The 18186-nt window shown below is 37.0% G+C and overlaps 1 protein-coding gene and 1 long non-coding RNA gene across 2 annotated transcripts; both read left to right on the top strand.

The window, feature by feature from the left end:
* The first annotated feature begins 3510 nt into the window (after window positions 1-3510).
* LOC104227757 (uncharacterized) lies at window positions 3511-8898 on the top strand. Its single transcript, XM_009780073.2, has 3 exons — window positions 3511-3761; window positions 4109-4539; window positions 8299-8898. The coding sequence occupies exons 1-3, from the start codon at window positions 3597-3599 to the stop codon at window positions 8732-8734; spliced, it is 1032 nt and encodes a 343-aa protein (XP_009778375.1). The 5' UTR covers window positions 3511-3596; the 3' UTR covers window positions 8735-8898.
* A 978-nt stretch (window positions 8899-9876) lies between these two features.
* Window positions 9877-16318, top strand: LOC104227756 (uncharacterized). The gene is made up of 2 exons (XR_711181.2): window positions 9877-10670; window positions 15547-16318. It is a non-coding gene; the product is annotated as an uncharacterized lncRNA (long non-coding RNA).
* The last annotated feature ends 1868 nt before the right edge of the window (window positions 16319-18186 follow it).

The following is an 18186-nucleotide window of genomic DNA, read 5'->3' as shown; positions in this document are numbered from 1 at the left end:
AATTCCATTTTTAAATGATGCCATTTTTTAATACCTTTAACAATACCAAACCCTACATCCACTTTACAACTAAAATCTCATAACTTGTCAAAAGTTTAATAAAAGAAGTTAAGCGAATGAGTGTTTCGGGCGTAGTAACAACAAGTACTAATACTAATTTTGTCCAAATAAACTAAGAAAATGAAGGGACGAACGAATCAGCGTCAAACTGTGTCCTAGAACTCCTAATACAACTAAATCAAATGACATCAAGTAAACAAGAATAACATAACACAAAGATGAACCAAAATGCATACGGTGAAACATAAACAGAAAATTATCATACCAATTTCTATATTGCATCTTCGAACATTTAACGTAACGTTTCCTTATCTAATACTTGAGGTTTACTAACCTGAACAAAACAGAAACGGATGGAGCCATGAACCAGCCCTCAACATCGACCTCAACGAACAACCTCGACGCACTGGACCTCGACGAACAAAAACGACCTCAAAGGAAACTGAAAGCTCGGCCCAAAAGTGCTAACGACCCGAGATGTTGGCTGTTGCTGGTTATCTTTCGACGCGTCCAACTGATACGAGGAGATGGAGAAGAAGGGATCATTTGGACCTAAAAAGAGACTGCTGGTTGGTGGTAGTGGGTCGATGGGGCAGCACGACGCCCGGAAAAGCAGCAGCAGTCGCTGCTTGACGGAGGCTGGACACGGTGGAGGAAGCTGACGGACTGGCGTCGCTGGATGGGTCGTTTGGGCAGTGACGATGCAGCAGGAGCTGGGCGTCGTTTGTGGTGGTGTTCGGACGCTTGGTGGTGGCGTTTTGGATGTGAGGGAGTAGGGGGCAGTGACGACGATGGAGGGAGTCCGGGCTGGTGGTTTTTGGTGAGTTGTTGGGGGGGTGCGAGGGTGGTTTTTAGACAGTAGGGTTTTCGTTGGTTTCTTCTTTTGAAGAAGATGGTGAACGGTGCACCAAAATTTTCAGGTCTGTCCGTTCCAACCCCCTTTTCCCTTGCCTTGTCCGTGCATTTGTAGCCAATGCCAAGAAAATGGACACCACGTGTGTAGGGGTCCAAGATTTGTGTCCCCTATGCGCGGTGGGGTTCCCCATGTACGGTGTTCCGTCCGTGTTCCCCACGCATGTCCCCCATGTGTGGTGGACTCGGATTATTATGGGCTAGGTCCGAAAATTAGGCCTAAAAACGGGTAGTTTGAACCCGAATATTATTCTTTTGCCCGGACCCGAGAAATAGGAACACGACGTTGCTCAACTGATTATGTAAGCAAAATAGCTACTAAAATAAGACTAATTATTTAAAACAAAACTATATTATTATTTTTTAATATTTTTCCGAGATTAAAATAGCTACAAAACATTAATAAAACTATTTTTGTAATTTTCGTTTTTTTTAATATAAAGATAAAATATAAAGTAATATTTTTTGTATTTTTCAAAATTAAAATGACTATAAAACATTAATAGAACTATATTTTTTGGTAATTTTCGAAATTATATAAAGTACAAAAATAAAGTACAATTTTTGTATTTTTTCAAGTTTATGAGAAATACATAAACTAAAAATTTATATATATATTTTTGTAATTTTTTTCTTTTGCGACGAAATAAAGTAAAAATAGTTAAAATGGCTATATTAGACCCAATTTCACATATTCACGCTAAAAATGTGAAAATTCTCGGGGAGGGTCAAAAATCACGTGTCTACAGGAGTCAGCAGGATGACCTCTCAAAAACTGTAAAGCCTTTTCCTTTGCTCTCCAAGATTGCATGTAGGTTAGATTCACGTCGTGTTCAGACAACATGCTGAATTGTATGTCTTTTGGTGTGTAAATTGTCTTAGGATTAGAATATTTTAGAATAACCATGCTACCAATTACCATGACAGTAGGTTTGAGTTTTATGAATGTATTGTCCATTAAAGAGCATATGTGCTGGCTGTTGAAATTTCTGACCATGAACATTGCAGAATCATTTATGCTAGTTGGCTTGAAGTACCATGTACAGTTTTCACCAATACATATCAGCCAGTAGCTACAAAATAAATACAATTTAAACACTGGTTTAAAATGTAGATTTAAAAAGAAAAAAAAACTGTTTTAGCTTAAACGATCACATTATAAAATCTATATACAACATAACTACAATTCATCTACAATTCTCTCACAAGAAAAAACTAAAGAAGTAAAAAATTACAAATAAACTACAAAATTAAAAAAATAATGATCTTTGACCATTCATATGTTCATACCTTCTAGCACTAGATCTTTTAACCAAGAATTGGAACTTGTGCATGACAGAATAGTGCTCCATTGCAATTGCAATTGTTTTCTTGTCTTGGTATACTTGTCCTACTTTAGCAGAACTTGGTGTACTATCTGTTATTATTATACTTTCATATTCCTCTATAACGGGAGATGTTGGCATATCAAGTAACTTCAGTGTTCCAGACGAACCTGCATGAAAATAAATATAAATACTGTTATGAACATTTTGTATAAATTTTGTAGAAAGGTTGAAATTCTGTATTTCATATTAATTTGTCAAATGATATGTAGTTTTATTGTAGAATAAATGTAGAAATTTTGTAGATATTATGAAAATCCATACTGATATATATTTACTTTGACATGCAGTTTATTTGTAGATAAAATGTAGATAAAGTATAGTACATTGACATACAACCAGAATTTTATAGAAAAATTAACATCACACACCTGCAGCTGTGTTCTCATTGGTGATACTCAATTCCATATTGAAATCGCAAATAGTTATACATAGCGGATATGATCCTAAGTTTTTATTTTTCTTTTTCATCTCCATGTATACACGAACACCCATGTCGTTCCTAATTTTCATTGGAGGACAATGCTCGTTGAAAATGTATTTGATTTCTATAATTTTTTCGGATGTATCGATCATTAATTGCTGTGCTATTATAGAAATCAATAGACTATAACTCGCATCCTCATTGACTACAATTCCATCGACTTGAAATTCTCTAAATCTCTTATAGCTATCCCAATTCCCATTAGCATAATTCGGGATTTTGTACATAATTGGTTTGTTGCAGAATAATTGTAGAAGATTTAGACGTTTTTGATTTGTGAAATCAGAAAAAGGTTGAAGCAGAGTGTATCGCAAAAATAGAGTATGGAAAATTTGAAACAAGCCGACGATAATTATGAATGTGCGTGATTTGCGTTGTGGAAGATCTGGAAGAATATTTAATTTTTCAATTTTAGCGCGCCTAAATAAGGAATCCTACAGCTACAATAATTCCTTATTTAATGCATTATCTATATTTTGTAGAAATACTATTAGCATGAATGGTAATATGCAAACTATGAACATATTTATATAGGAACGAAAAAATTCCCAAAAGTAAATGACCTTTGGGCTCTGCAGGCCAGCCCAATAAAGGACAAATAATTGGGCCTGGAGACCCATTTACCATCCGGCCCAATAGTTAAAATCCCAACTTGGATTAATAATTAATTTCCTCTGGTACTTCGCTCAGAAAGGAAAGGCAAAAAACTCCGTCCACGCAGGATCGCCGGAGCCTCGTCGGAAAAGAAGAAAAGCATGGGTGTGGACTACTACAAAGTACTTCAGGTGGACCGCAACGCCAAAGAAGACGACCTCAAAAAAGCGTATCGCAAGCTCGCCATGAAATGGCACCCTGATAAGAACCCTAACAACAAAAAAGATGCTGAAGCCAAATTCAAACAAATCTCTGAAGCCTACGATGTATGTAATTACATTGCACTTCCCCCAATTTTCCCAATTATTTACTAAATTTTCTGTTAATTCTGGAAAAAATAATTTTTGTACCAATTATTCCAATTTTCATGTATTCGACAAGTATTTCCTAAATTTGTAGTTACTTTTTGAAAAAAAGAAGATATAGATCTCTGAATTTTCTTGGGGTCCATTTATTTTTATTTTCTAAGTTTGTAGTTAATTTTGAAAAAAGAAAATTCTGTAGCCTACAATGTATTTGCATGCCCAATAACCCCAATTAATGAGTTCGATTTTAGCTTTCCAAATTATTTTCCTAAATTTTGTATTCAGATGAATTTTGATGTTGAATGCAGGTGTTGAGTGATCCACAGAAGAGGGCAGTGTATGATCAATACGGAGAAGAGGGGTTAAAAGGGCAGGTGCCACCACCAGGTGCCGGTGGATACCCAGGCACATCAGATGGTGGGGCGGGTCACGGGTCGTTCCGGTTTAACCCACGTAGTGCTGATGATATATTCAGTGAATTTTTCGGGTTTTCGAGCCCGTTTGGTGGTGGAATGGGAGATATGGGTGGTGGAAGGGCAGGTGGTTCAAGTTTTCCTAGGGGTATGTTTGGTGAAGATATTTTCACTTCTTTCAGGAATGCTGCCGGTGAAGGTGCATCAAGTAATGTTCCACGAAAGGCTGCTCCGATTGAGCGGACGCTGCCTTGTAGTTTGGAGGATTTGTATAAAGGAACCACCAAGAAGATGAAGATATCCAGAGAAGTTACTGATGCTACTGGGTGAGTTTTTAAGATTATATCTGCCCTCAGTGATAAAAAAAGATCTCTACTTTTTTTCCTTTTTCTTGAATAAATTGTTTTAGGTTGGTGTAGCGGAGACAAAAATAGTATAAGTGATTTCTTATCATCCACTGCCTAAGCCTTGGTGGGTAGAGTTATCTGGTATGTGTGCTAGTGGGATGTAGCAGGCTATGTTGCTTAGATATAGGGTGGGTTCTAGAGGTCGATCCTTGATAATCTAAATTTTAAGATTCGGGGATACAGATCCAGGTACGACTACGGATGTGGGGATTCAGCTAAAAATTCAAAAATCTGGAAATAGATCTATAAAAATATCCTAAATTATGAGAAATATTATGTGGAAAAACTCATAGGTTGTGGAGTGCAACCAATAATTCAATCTTTCATTTTGAGAATTTCTCCCTCTCTATCTTCACAGAGTAGGGGTGAGGTCTGCGAACACACTATCCTCCCCAGATCCCACTGGGTTACAGTGGGTTTGTTGTTGTTTGTATTTTGAGAATTTCTCAAGTTGTAGGCACTATACGCACTAGCATGCAACAGCTAAACTTCAATCTTTCATTTTCCCTCAAATTTGTCCATGGATTGTGGTCAACGTACCTGATCCCAATTGACCACACCCGGTACGATTCCCACATGCTTACCAGTACCATTGTCGATACGACACGGGTTCGGCGGCTAAAGAAGAGTCCGCGCAATGGTACCCGTCGGAATAGTCAACGTGTGTGCAACCTGGGCCGTACACTACCATCCTCAAGTTTTAGATTGGTGTTGCCGGGAGTCGAGCTAGTAGTTTGTGCAAGGGTAAGAGCGAGATCTAGAGATCATCTATATGACAAATTTTTCAGTGCTGGTATAAAATTAACTTGACTAGAGTGGTAATGAATATAAAGAATTGGGGCATATCTTTTAGAGGTCGTCACAATCGAGGGTGTATCTTCTGGAGATGGCATGTTGGCGGTGGTTGTTGATTCATTCATGCACAAAGTTAACTTAAAAAGAGAGATTTTTTGTGGTATGATCCTATCTAATCTGATTGAGGTCTAGCTGATTGATTCATACAAAATGTTAAATTTCCATGGAGTGACAATTATTGAGTATTTATCATTTTTTGTTTTTACAATGGCATGATCTGAGTGGAAGCTACTCAATGAGTTGGATGAATTGAGTGCCTTCGTAAATTATGTTATGTTTTTCTCTAAAACAAGAAAAAGCTGCTATTTCAAGGCTTGAATTAGTTGAAGCTGCAACAGTCTGTCCTTCTGCTTCTACAAATTCATCATAAACTCATTTTCCTCCTTCATTTTCCTCCTTCATTTTCTGCATTATGGATATTGACAAAGTAATGGCAAGTTCTAATGTTGACATATGCACCAATTCGTTTCTTTAGGCCTGACAATTAGCTATAAAACTAGCATAAAGGATATAATAAACTGACTATGATCTAAGAAAAAAGATACCCCTTTTTGTTTTCTGAACAGGTAAAATGGTGTATTATAGTACAAAATTAGAAACCTGGCACAAAGCTAGTGCCTGGATAATTACAAAGTTTGAAACCCTTCTGTACAAAAATGAAAAGAGACACTATTCTTTTTAGTGTTCGCATTTCTTGTTAGAATGGTCTATGGTATCATGTGTTAGTACCATTGGTGGTGTTGAGTAACTGACCTCACTGTTTGCACCAGAAGGAGGATAAATGATCACTGTCTCAATGAGGATATGCTGATTAACCAGCCCAAGAGTGTGCAAGAAGCGCTGATATAAAGCATCATTTTAGGGAAGGACCCTTATGATTTGACTATATATGCGTCCCACTTAATTAGTTATTGCTAGCATCGAGTAGAATTTACTATTGAAAATAGTTGATGACTGTGTGATTTCTGAGATTGCATTTTACCTAGAAAGGTTATGCCGCATGTGCCCAGGGGTTAAAAAGTTGGTTGCTGATACTATTTGTCTTCTCCATTTGCTTTTGCCCCATTCCTCGCTTATGTTTGGCACTTTGGTATGATTGTATTCTAAGATGTAGGAGCTTTACCTCTACCTTTTTTTTTTTGTGGGTAAGCAATTAAGAGCTTTGCATCTTCCTTTGAACCCAATTTAGTGAAGATTGAAAAGCTGGTTATGACTTTGGGCAGGTAGAGATTCCTCTACTTCATACTAATTGAGTACACAGGCATGTCAAGTTTGATATGTTGTCAGTATTCAATTACGTAGTACCTCTAGTTGCGTAATCAGTCAGTCTTTTTTATTTTCCCCTGCAAGGAACTGATTGGTGTAGGGCAAGTTCCAAATAGGATATTGATTTCGGAAGAAAATATAAACTTTTCACTTTTCTTTGGATTGGTAAACATATATAGTGTCATTTTATTTTGATGATATAAATAGTATAACTATAACATATATATTGTCACTTTGAAGCTTGATGTTAAGTTGCTAATTTTGCTTTGAGTTGAAATTAGCACATTCTGGGTGTGCAAAATGACTACTTTGGTGAATTGATATTGGTTGCTGTTGTTAGCTAAGTTGCTCGGGTTCAGGATACGGGATTGGATTTAGAGGTCGGATACTTCATGATCTAAATATTAAGATTGTGGGTTTCCAGGTATGGATACGTGTGTGGGGTTTCGACTAAAAATAGTTGAAATATCTTAAGAGTTAGAAAAAGATGCTAAATTATGAGACATTATGTGAAAAACTTACATGGTGCTTGAGAGTACAAAAGTTTCTCTTTTGTTCTCAATTCCACCCTAGCTTTGTGTTGATTTAAGAAATCATTGTATCTGTCTCGGATTTCTTTGTCGATTTTGGTCAAAGTACCCAAAAACGATTAACCAAATCCGCCACGGATCCCATACCCACGCGCCCAACCATGTCGTGTCGACATAGGTGCGGCACCGAAAGTGAAGAGTCCAAGCAACTTAGATTGTTAGCTAGACTTATCCTAGTCGTGGTTATTCATGTCAATAGACTCTGCTGTTTCTACAAGTAGGTTAATTTTTACTTTTTTCCGAGATCTTTCATTGTTTTCATGATTTATAAATGGAAATGCAGGCCGTGAAGCTTTAGTTTTACATAGGTGATAGTGTTGATTGTAGTTTGGGGAGAACTTTGGCTCTTTATTCATTTATTTATTTATTATTATTTCTTTTCCTGTGGTGTGCTTTAGTAGTTTATGAAACAATTGGAACAATCTTTTCTTTTAGGAAAATAGTTGAGGCGGAAACATACGTGCTTAAGATATTTAAACTACCGAAAACTAGCTATCTTCCCAATTTATGCAATGCAGCTAGGTATAATAAGTCATCTGCAAATTCTGTGTGGTCAGTTTGGAACATTTTGATTCCACTATATTTCTATTTTGTATGGGAGTGTGTTACCTACTCATTCTAAACTAAAATAGTTCATGGCACCAGATTGCTACTCTTATGGCATTATCTAGAGAACTAGTGCATTAAATCTATTTGAAAATTTGTCAATTCTCTTCTGCTTCTCTTACTTTTCAACCCAGTCAACCTGAAGTTTTGGATCTCACATTGCAAAGTGCTTTATGCCTCTCTCGGGAAACGCAACAGGTCCTTGGATTCGTGCTGGTTGCGCTTCATGTTTTGGTGTTTAATGTTGAGTTATATTTGGCCATTTTCCGTCATGTTGAGGATTATTTTGGACGATCATTTATGGATCCATTCAACTCTGATAAAATTATTTATTCTTCTCATAGTTTTGTTGCGTGCACAGGCGACCCAGTACAACCGAGGAAATTCTGACAATTGATATCAAACCAGGATGGAAGAAGGGGACTAAGATAACATTTCCAGAGAAAGGAAACGAGCAACGAGGCATAATTCCCTCGGACCTTGTCTTCATAATCGATGAGAAGCCGCATAGTGTCTTCAAGAGAGATGGCAATGATCTCGTTGTCACCCAGAAGATCTCCCTGGTAGAGGCTCTTACTGGATATACTGCTCAAATAACAACGCTCGATGGTCGGAATCTAACCATACCGATTAATTCCATCATTAGTCCAAATTATGAAGAAGTTATCAAAGGAGAAGGTATGCCCATTCCTAAGGAACCTAGCAAAAAAGGGAACTTGCGAGTGAAGTTTAACATCAAGTTCCCCAGCAAGCTTACTTCTGAGCAGAAAGCTGGCATTAAGCGATACTTAACATGATTATTGAACATTAGCACCTAGAGTTTTATTTATCAAATGCTACTACATAAGCTTGCCCTCTGTCTTTGCTTTTGTTGGTCATGCAAAGAAATGTACACGCTATTCGTTTGTGGATTTCTTCTGAAACCTTCAGTCCGTTATTTAAGTCTCATTTTTTCTTGCAACTTTTGTGACAGGGTAGTGATTGGAATCTCTTCTTCCTTTTTTTTTTTAATTAATTTTTTATATTCTTTTCCATGCATATTATTAGATCTAACTAATCTAATGCTGTTCCCCTTTATATATCGATCTGTGGATGAAAGGTATTGGACTTCTGGCAACATTTAAACCAAATGCACAAGTACAAGATAAAATCAACTCAACTTTCTTAAGCTTATGCTCGTCAATTCCAAGCAGTGACTTGGGGTTTGGTTGAGTTAGGATTTCATTTGAAATTGGTTGGTTCCCAACATATATAGGTGCACTTTTTTCCTTGCTTAATTAACATATGAGCTCGTATAACTGTAAGTAGGGATGGGATGTTCATGGTTCAGTTGGGTTGGTTTCCCCCTAAGAAAGAACCCAATTCAATTAAGTAGGTTTTTTAAACATCGGAATCATACCAAAGTAATTAAGTTTATTTTTTATTCAACAAGAAAACAATTAGATGAATATCAGAGAAAGCTTGTTCACGGCAAAGGTTGAACAAAGAAAAAACCAAGTATTCAATCTAAAGGAGATAATTGTTATTTACTGCTAATTGATTTACAATGGGTGGTTCTAAAAGGGCTATTTATAGGCCACCTTAAGTACTAGAATCTTTTCATTATGGAAATCAAATGTCAAAAAGGTACAAAATCCTTCCAATCAAAATTATAATCAAGAACGAATTTTTCTAAATTTCAATTGGAAATTCTCTAAGTCATTGGATCTGATTCCTTGCCTGATGTTCTGCATCAATTATCCCCTTCTCTGGAAAAAAAACTCATCCTCGAGTTAACTACCACTTCCGGACATAGTGATAGTGGTTCCTTAGTTGGATGGTAATGTCAGCTACATTAAAAGTTCTAAAAGTGTCCGGCAAATTGACAACATAAGCATTGTCATTGATTTTTTTTAGGATGCGATAAGGACCATATTTCTTTAGCGTAAGCATGTAATTTTTGACTTTTTACATATTTTATTTAAATACTTAGTTTAGTATTTAAATTCTTCGTTTCGCAAAAAAGAGAAGCGTTTCATCTTCCTAACCTCGAGAAAAGAACCCTAGACCCTAAAATCAGCCGTTTGATCATCATCTAGACACAAAAACAAAAAAAAAAAAAGGCTATCATCTCTAACCTTGAGAGAGCAGTCAAAGAAGAACCCCTGAAGATCGGCAACCTAATAGAGATATAGAGGTGCCTTCACATGTTCTTAAGGAGCAAGAGAACATCAGCGTAACCCATCTCCCTGACCCCAAAAAAGCAGCAGTCCACCACCCAAATGAAGCTCCGCGATTTCCCACCGTTACTGCTGCTGCCGGATTTCATCACCGACGGCAAGCTACTCTTGAATCTCCTAAGACAAGAAATGAATCCCCCCTCTCATTTTCGGAACCTTCAGCCGCAATACACACCCATATAAACAAACACACACACAAAGAACGCCGGAAATCAGCCACGCACCACATTTTCGAGCTTCGTCGATCCTTTCACTCATTGGCTTCTTCTTTTCTCTCGATACCTACTGCTGCTACTGCCTTAGCACACGTTGGTGGTGCATCAGCAGCTACAGCGTTGAACCAATGGAGTTGAGATCGTAGTCTGAGGTTCCCGGAGAGATTCGCGGTTCTGTCGAGGTCGTCACCGGTTTGAGATTTCTGTCTGGGTGACGGGTCTGTTCATTTTCAACCTCATCGATATATTCTTCTTCTAAATCAATTGGAAGATTTTTGATGTTCTCAAAGTTATAAAAGGTCCATACTCTTCTCCTTCTCTTTGTTATAACTCTATTTTTTTAGTGATTTTAAATGTGATGCTGGCTCATTCTTCCTAGTTTTTCTATCATCTGAATTTTGTTGGAATAGTTAAGATTATTTTAGGCATCTAAATATAAGCTGCTGGATCAATTTTTCGTGAAGTTTAGTCCAATCATTCTTCCAATCTCGCCGTCGCCGAGTGGTCTGTTGCGTTATGGTATTCTTTTGGTGTGAGATTCCGGTAAATATTTTCCTAAGTCTGAGGCAGTTCTTCTCGTTATGGGATTTCATTTCTGGTTCTCTGTATTCTTAACTAACGATTCCTTAAGAATTTGTCTACATCAAGTTGGTATATAAATGTTAGTGTCTCTCAATAGTTCGTATATCACTTGCTTGAAGTTCATGGAGTATTTTAGAAATTATGTGTAATAATATCTATCATAGTGTTTCATGTTTGCTAAAGCCAGTTGGAACTTGAAGCCTATTTTCGTAGCAGTGTGCTTCAGAATGCTTTATGCTCGCCCTTAATTAATAAATTATCGCGATTGTGTACACGTTCGCGTGACATAATTTTAATTCTAAACAAAATCGGGGTATGCGTTCGCGCAACTTCGACCAAACTTTCTTAATATTAATAAAGCGTGATTAATTGTGGACACGTACGCGTCACATGATTCTTGACGCGCCAAATAAAATGAGTACACGTACGCGTTACTCGTTTTAGGATAATTTCTTAATTAAAAGAGGTAAATGCACATAGGTTCTTAAATAAGTAATTAGACAATTTAATTGAGCCAAGTATGATTAAAGCAACCGTGCTAAAACCACGGAACCCGGAAATGCCTAACACCTTCTCCCGGGTTAACAGAATTCCTTACCCAGATTTCTGTGTTCGCAGATCATAAATAAGAGTCAACTTCCTCGATTCAGGATTTTAAACCGGTGACTTGGGACACCATAAATTATCCCAAGTGACGATTCTGAATTTGAATAAATAATCTCGTTTCGATTATTGTCACTTTAATTAGAAAAACTTCCTTATACCCCTTTCGACGTAGAAAAAGGAGGTGCGACAACAAGTAACAATTGAAAACCTTTTCTTTCACAAAAATGCCAAAACATCATTTCCTTCTTCAAGGTCTGGTACTAGATAGTTTTATGAGTAACCGCCTTGTACTTAACATTAGTTTCTTCAAGTTTTTACTTCTGCTTGAATATCCTGCACTTCACTTGTTTGACCATGTGAGTTGCAGTTATGCTCGATCCTGGAACCTGTAGAAGCTTAAGCTAGTCTAAGACATGTCATGGACATTGGAGGAGAGCAAAGAATTTCTTGCTAATCACGTGCTATCATCGTATTATAATAATTATTCCGACGTCAGGGCAAACGGGACAATGGAAAATAGTGACTTCCCCGTTGCACTATGAACATCACTACTGTAGGCAAAAATCAGCTTGGGATAATGCAAAATCCCATTGTTTAAACTTGTCTCCATATATACTGCGAATCAAATTGCCCAAAGTTCGATTAAGAACTTTGGTCTGGCCATCCATCTTTGAGTGAGCAGTACTGCTAGTCTTCATTAATGTATCAAATATTTTTCATAGGAAAATCCATAAATAATTTATTAATCGAGTATCCACATCAGAAATGATTAGCTTAGGAATTTCATGCAGGCGAACAATCTCTTTAAATAATAGCCTAACAACATTAGAAGCATCTATGGTCTTCCTACCAGGATTAAAATGGGATATTTTCGAGAAACGATCTACCATAATAAAAATAAAATCCTTACCTCGTTATGTCCGCGGTAATTCAAGTACAAAGTCCAGAATTAAATCCTTCCGAACATGCTCATGGATTAGTAAAGGAATGAAAAGGCGAGTATTTTGAGTTTGACCTTTTGCAGTTTGACATGTATAATATCTTTTCACCAATTTACTGACATGTCACCTTTCTTGTACTGCATCAATTATCTTGTCTCTCCAAAGGTGTCTGTCTATCTATGCATCCGACATGTAAATCTCTAATAACTTACTCATGCAAGGAGATGAGAGGAAGACAACTTTTCCAGCTTGCGTAAGCTGACATTTTCCCTAGATTCCTCCAAGATCCTTTTAATTCATTCTCGTAATCATCTTTCAAAAAATCAAAGCCAACGATTTCAAACATCAATGCCACTCGTCGACAACTTTGTTATATACTCCGGACTAGTGTCAAAATCGATAAGGAAACTTCCCCACAAAAGTGATCCATCTAGCATGCATCATGCATGTCTTGACCAATTGCCAATGTATTCTAAAGCTTGATGATCATTAGAGAGAACAAACTCTTTACCCGTAATAAGCAGACCACTTCGGTCGCGCGTCACTAAAATTCTTGTAGAAAAAATCTAGTGTTGCTTTTCTTGTGATAACACTACTACAATGCCTACTTCACTTGCATCACACCCCATTTCGGAAACTTTGTGAAAACTTGGCAAAGCTAAGATTAGAGCAGTAGTCACATTTTCCTTGATAATATAAAACATCTGTCTGCATCTTCATTCCACTGAAATTTTCCTTTCTTCAAGAGATCGGTAATGGGAGCCACGATCTTACTGAAATAGTGAATAAATCGACGGTAGAACGTTGCTAACCCGTGAAAACTATGCAGTTCGCTTACTATTTTGGGTACAAGCCACTCCTTAATAGCACACACTCGAATACTATCAACACTGATCATGAACCCCAAGAACAATAAATATGAGGTCATAAAGCTGCACTTCTTGAGGTTAGTATAAAGCTTGTTCGTCTGTAAGATCATTAATGCCTCCCTTAATTACAAAATATGATCTTCTCGAGTTTAAATAAATCAAGATATCATCAAAGTATACTACAATAAACTTCCTAATAAATAGCTATAGGATATATGGTTCACAAGTCACCTAAAAGTACTTGGGCCGTTAGTTAAGCCAAAAAGCATGACTAGCCACTCATACAATCCATCACCTGTCTTGAAAATTGTCTCTCATTCATCTCCTCGTTAAATCTTGACTCATGCTCTCTCATATATGCCCTTGCTTTAATAACTCTTCAACTTGGCCTCTTAAAATCTGGTTCTCATTTGGACTCGTTCAGTAGTATGGTAGATTTGATAAACTTTCCTTGGGATCAATATGGTGCTAGATATCTCCAGGAATAATGTCCTTGAACTCCTCCAACAACTGCCTCAGATCATTAGGAACTGGTTCTCAGTGATCTTATTGGAACAACTTCTCTATCCTCACAAGGTAGGGGTAAGGTCCGCGTACACGCTACTCCTCCCAGACTCCACGGCGTGGGATAATACTGGGTATGTTGTTGTTATGGGCTCATTGATCTTATTCATCGGAACCAAGCTAAGGTCACCCTTATTCCAATTGCTTCTAATTTGTATATATTCTTTCGTCCAAAATAGTGAGCATCTTTGTCAAACTGCCATGACCTACCAAATAATAGATGACAGGCGTCCATGTCGACCAAGTCACAGTACACTTTATTTGTGTACTTTCCAATTGAGAAAGGAACTTGCATCTTTCTATCACTTGGATATTTCTTACAGATTTGATCCATCCGAATCCAATCCTATAGTGATTTGGATGTTTTTTCACTGGTAACTGCAGCTTCTTAGCAATATTTTTTCATATATTCTCTTGATTATCACCATTATCTATCAAGTTACAAATATTACTGATTATACACCTGGTGCGGAGGAGTTGGTGGTGCTGAATCATCTCTTCTTTTTTGGGCACCAGCATCATATTTCAGACGACATACATTTGCCCTTCATCAAAATCCTCATCATTACGGTCACCATTAGGCCTACATATTAGCTCATCTCTCTCTTCACGATCTTATGTGTATTCTCATCGCTCTATTATATTGATTTCCTTTCTTTATGGACAATCACTTTAATTATGTCCGATTTGATGACGTTGATAGCATTTTTCTATGGTCGGCCTGGCATATCGGTTCGTCTATGTTTGCTTTTGCGTTTCACTAACTGGCTTTCTCCAGCATCTTTATCATTGAAAAGATTTTTCTGCTTGTTCCTGGAAATTGTAGGCGAGTGTGTATCTTATCAATGGTCGTTGATGTTGACGAATAATGATTCAACCTAGTCCAACATCTGTGTACCTTCTCTTGCATTGTTATCTTTGCCTTTAACGATGTATTTTGTGCTTGACGACCTTTTCCAACATCTGTAAACCAATCCTGCCTTGGATTGCGGGCTTTAACCCATAAATATATCTAGCTACTTGTTGGCTATCATACTCTATCATAGTTTTGTGTTCAACATATCTCGTGAATTCAGTAGTAAAATCACGCACATATTTTGTTAGCTTGACTTCGCCTTTGATATTGCAATATTGCCCATAATATGGGGCCAAAAGTTGACTCTTGATCAATTACTTTGTTCAATACTAAGTATGAACTCGATCCTTTCATTCACGACATCTTGTGTCATGTAGGCATTCCCACCAAACAGATGTTGCACCATTTAGCCTGCAGGCTGCTAGTCTTGTCACGGCCCAAGCCCATGACATATATTATCCGCTTTGGGCCTAGGTCCGCACGGATTTTTTGGGCTACGCCACCCCGAACCCCAAAAACACTTGTACCATGTGAACTTGTGTTATGTCTTATAAAATTCTTCACTTTCCTCTCATTCCGATATGGGATTTGCCTAAAGTGACATGTGCACCCCTTTTTGAGAAGCTTGACAGCGTAGAAGCCTGCCAGTTGATAAGTGGGTATTTTGACTACTTATTAGCACCTTTTAGCTTTTGTTTTAGTCTAAAAGCGTTCAATTGCGTTCCCGAAAACTGATAAAATGTGCTTAATTGCATAGATATTGGAAAGTGAACTTCCGAGATGAAATCCAAAGAAGTAATCTGAACTCAAGGACACAAAAGACACAAAACCTCAGAAGTGCAGACCGCAGAATATCATCTACGGACGCAGAGTATGAAGGAAAGGCCAACAGAAAAAGTTGCAAAGTGTGGTTCGCACATGAATTGTGCGACCGCAGAAATCGGGTCAGGAGAAAAGTTCAGAGAGTCTGCATTTGAAGACCATCAAAAGTGCGGACCACACAATTATTGTGCGGCTGCAGAAGAAGAGCTATGCGGCCGCAGTTACCATTGTATGGACCACAGAAAAGCAAGGTGCGGCCGCAGTTACAAATCTGCAGACCACAGAAAGAGTGCAGTGAGGCTGCAGTCCAGAATTAAGCAGCTGTAGAGTTCCAATCCTGTCAAGTTGAAGAAAAGTGCAAACCGCTCATGGAATTATGCGACCGCAGAACTTTCGAAAGGGTATTTTTGTCCAAAATTTCCAGCCCTGTATAAATAGACAAGTTTCATATTTTTAGGTCAACTTTTGACATCAGCAACTACAATAGCCATTTCTCCTTACTTTTTTTAGTAGTTTTTCATCTTTTGAGTTATTTTAATATAGATTTTGTCATTTTGAATTTACAACATGAGTTTAATTAGCATCTCTTCTTCTATTTCTTTAATTTCAAGCATGAGTAGCTAGACTTTTACTAGGGTTGTGACTCAACCCTAGTGTGTAAACCTTATTAATGTTTGATTTAGTGCTTGTTTATGGTTGAGTGTTTATTATTTAGCCTTGTACATGCTTTAATTCGTTGAATTAATTGTTGCAAACATTTAGTTCATGCCTATTTGACTTAGTCTCTACTTGAGAAAGAGAGACTTAGTTTAGGAAAACATAGCTAACAAGAAATTTGGTCAATTGAGAAATTCATAATCCCAATTAAAGGGTTCAACCAAGAGATAGTAATAACCCGACTTGAGCTTTTATCAACCGTTTTGTGCAATACCCATTTGGACTTGAGAAAGCCAAATTGGGTAAAATCACTCTCTGACCGAGAGGCATTGAGTGAGTAATTGAGTGTTGATAGCTATAATACACCCCGACCAACAAAACAAGCATTAAGGTTTATATCCCATTAGGCAAATACCTAAATAATGATCATAGCCCTAGGCTTTTTAAAAACTTGAAAAATAACAAAAAGATTTTTTTAGTTTCATTTCTTAATCTTGTAATCTTAGATTAAAATAGACATAGAGCAAACACCAATTTGTGGAAGTGTAAATTAAGATAGTTCATACTCATACACTGCAATCTGTACTCCTAAATCCCACGTATAGGTCCTTGTGGAATTCGACACCGACTCCTTGTTGGGTATTACTATTGCATCAACCGTTTCATAACCTTGAATAGAGGTGTGACTTTAGCGAGATCACCAGTCCTGCCTGACCCACCACTTATTAGCCCACCCTTCATCATGGGCATCACATTCACCTCTCTTTAGGACTCAGAGTCCTCACTCAGGTTTGCCCCACCACCATACCGAGGGAGATTCAGCTCTGATACCATATTTGTCACGAGCCAAGTCCATGTCACATATTTTCTGTGTGTGCTAAGTATAATTCGTTAGGAAGTTGCTTTAACATGTTGATTATTCAAGAAGGGTTGTATCACATTATCTTGATATTTTGATATTGTAATTCATTTAAGAAATTTTACGAGTGTATTTCAAAAATAAAAATGTTGCACTTTAAAACCTTTCTCGCATGTACCTATTTTCACTACTAAATTATTCTGAATATCTTTTTAAATTAATCTATTTTTAACGTTGTAAGTATTAAATTAGCTTTTGTCTCGTAAGTAGCATCCTCCCAAAGGGTTGCTAAAAATTTTGGTATCAGAGCTATGAAGCTTCCCAGAAAAGCTTGACTCACTTAAAACGAGTTTTATACAAAGAGATATGATGAAATACTAATAGTTGTTTAGTGTAAAAACAAGTTGAGTAACTTACCATTAAAGAGAGGAGCAACTTGTGGTTTAACAAGAACAATACTTGATTGTTTACTTAGTTGAAGAACTTGGAGGTTTTGGTGTAATATTTCTAAAGAAAAGAATGAGAGATGATTGGGTTTTTCTTTGTCACGAAGGAATGAAATAAGAGGTATATATTATTCAGATAAGGATCAAGAATTGGGCTGGCCCAAAATACTTATTTCCTATTTTATTTCTTACTAATTTAACAAAAATAATAACAAGGGTGTTCTACATAACAAAATCATGTCACTTCCTTATAAATATGACCACAATGTAAAATAAATAATTTTCAAATATCGTCAAATACAAATTTAGGAAGTACAAAGTTATATATCCTTACTATAAAGATATGATCAATTGATAATGAAAATATTAGTTCAAAGAATTTTGGGGTGTTACAAGTCTGATCCTAGGTTCCTTAGGAATCTTCATATAGTAAACAATACATCCACTTTTGCGAGCTAATTCATAAATCCCTCAATATTCAAATTGTCATCAAAAGTAGGAAGATCTACCTTTAGGCAAAACTCCTCAAATAGGGAAATTGTTGGTAGTTTGATGATGTTGTTCACCTGTTCCTATGTTGAACAACTTAAGATATGCGTCTTTTTCGTCCGTC

The sequence above is a fragment of the Nicotiana sylvestris genome, chromosome 7, assembly GCF_000393655.2.
Source record: "Nicotiana sylvestris chromosome 7, ASM39365v2, whole genome shotgun sequence".
Lineage (NCBI taxonomy): Eukaryota > Viridiplantae > Streptophyta > Magnoliopsida > Solanales > Solanaceae > Nicotiana > Nicotiana sylvestris.
The sequence above is the reverse complement of the archived record's forward strand: the minus strand, read 5'-3'. Positions and strand labels throughout refer to the sequence as shown.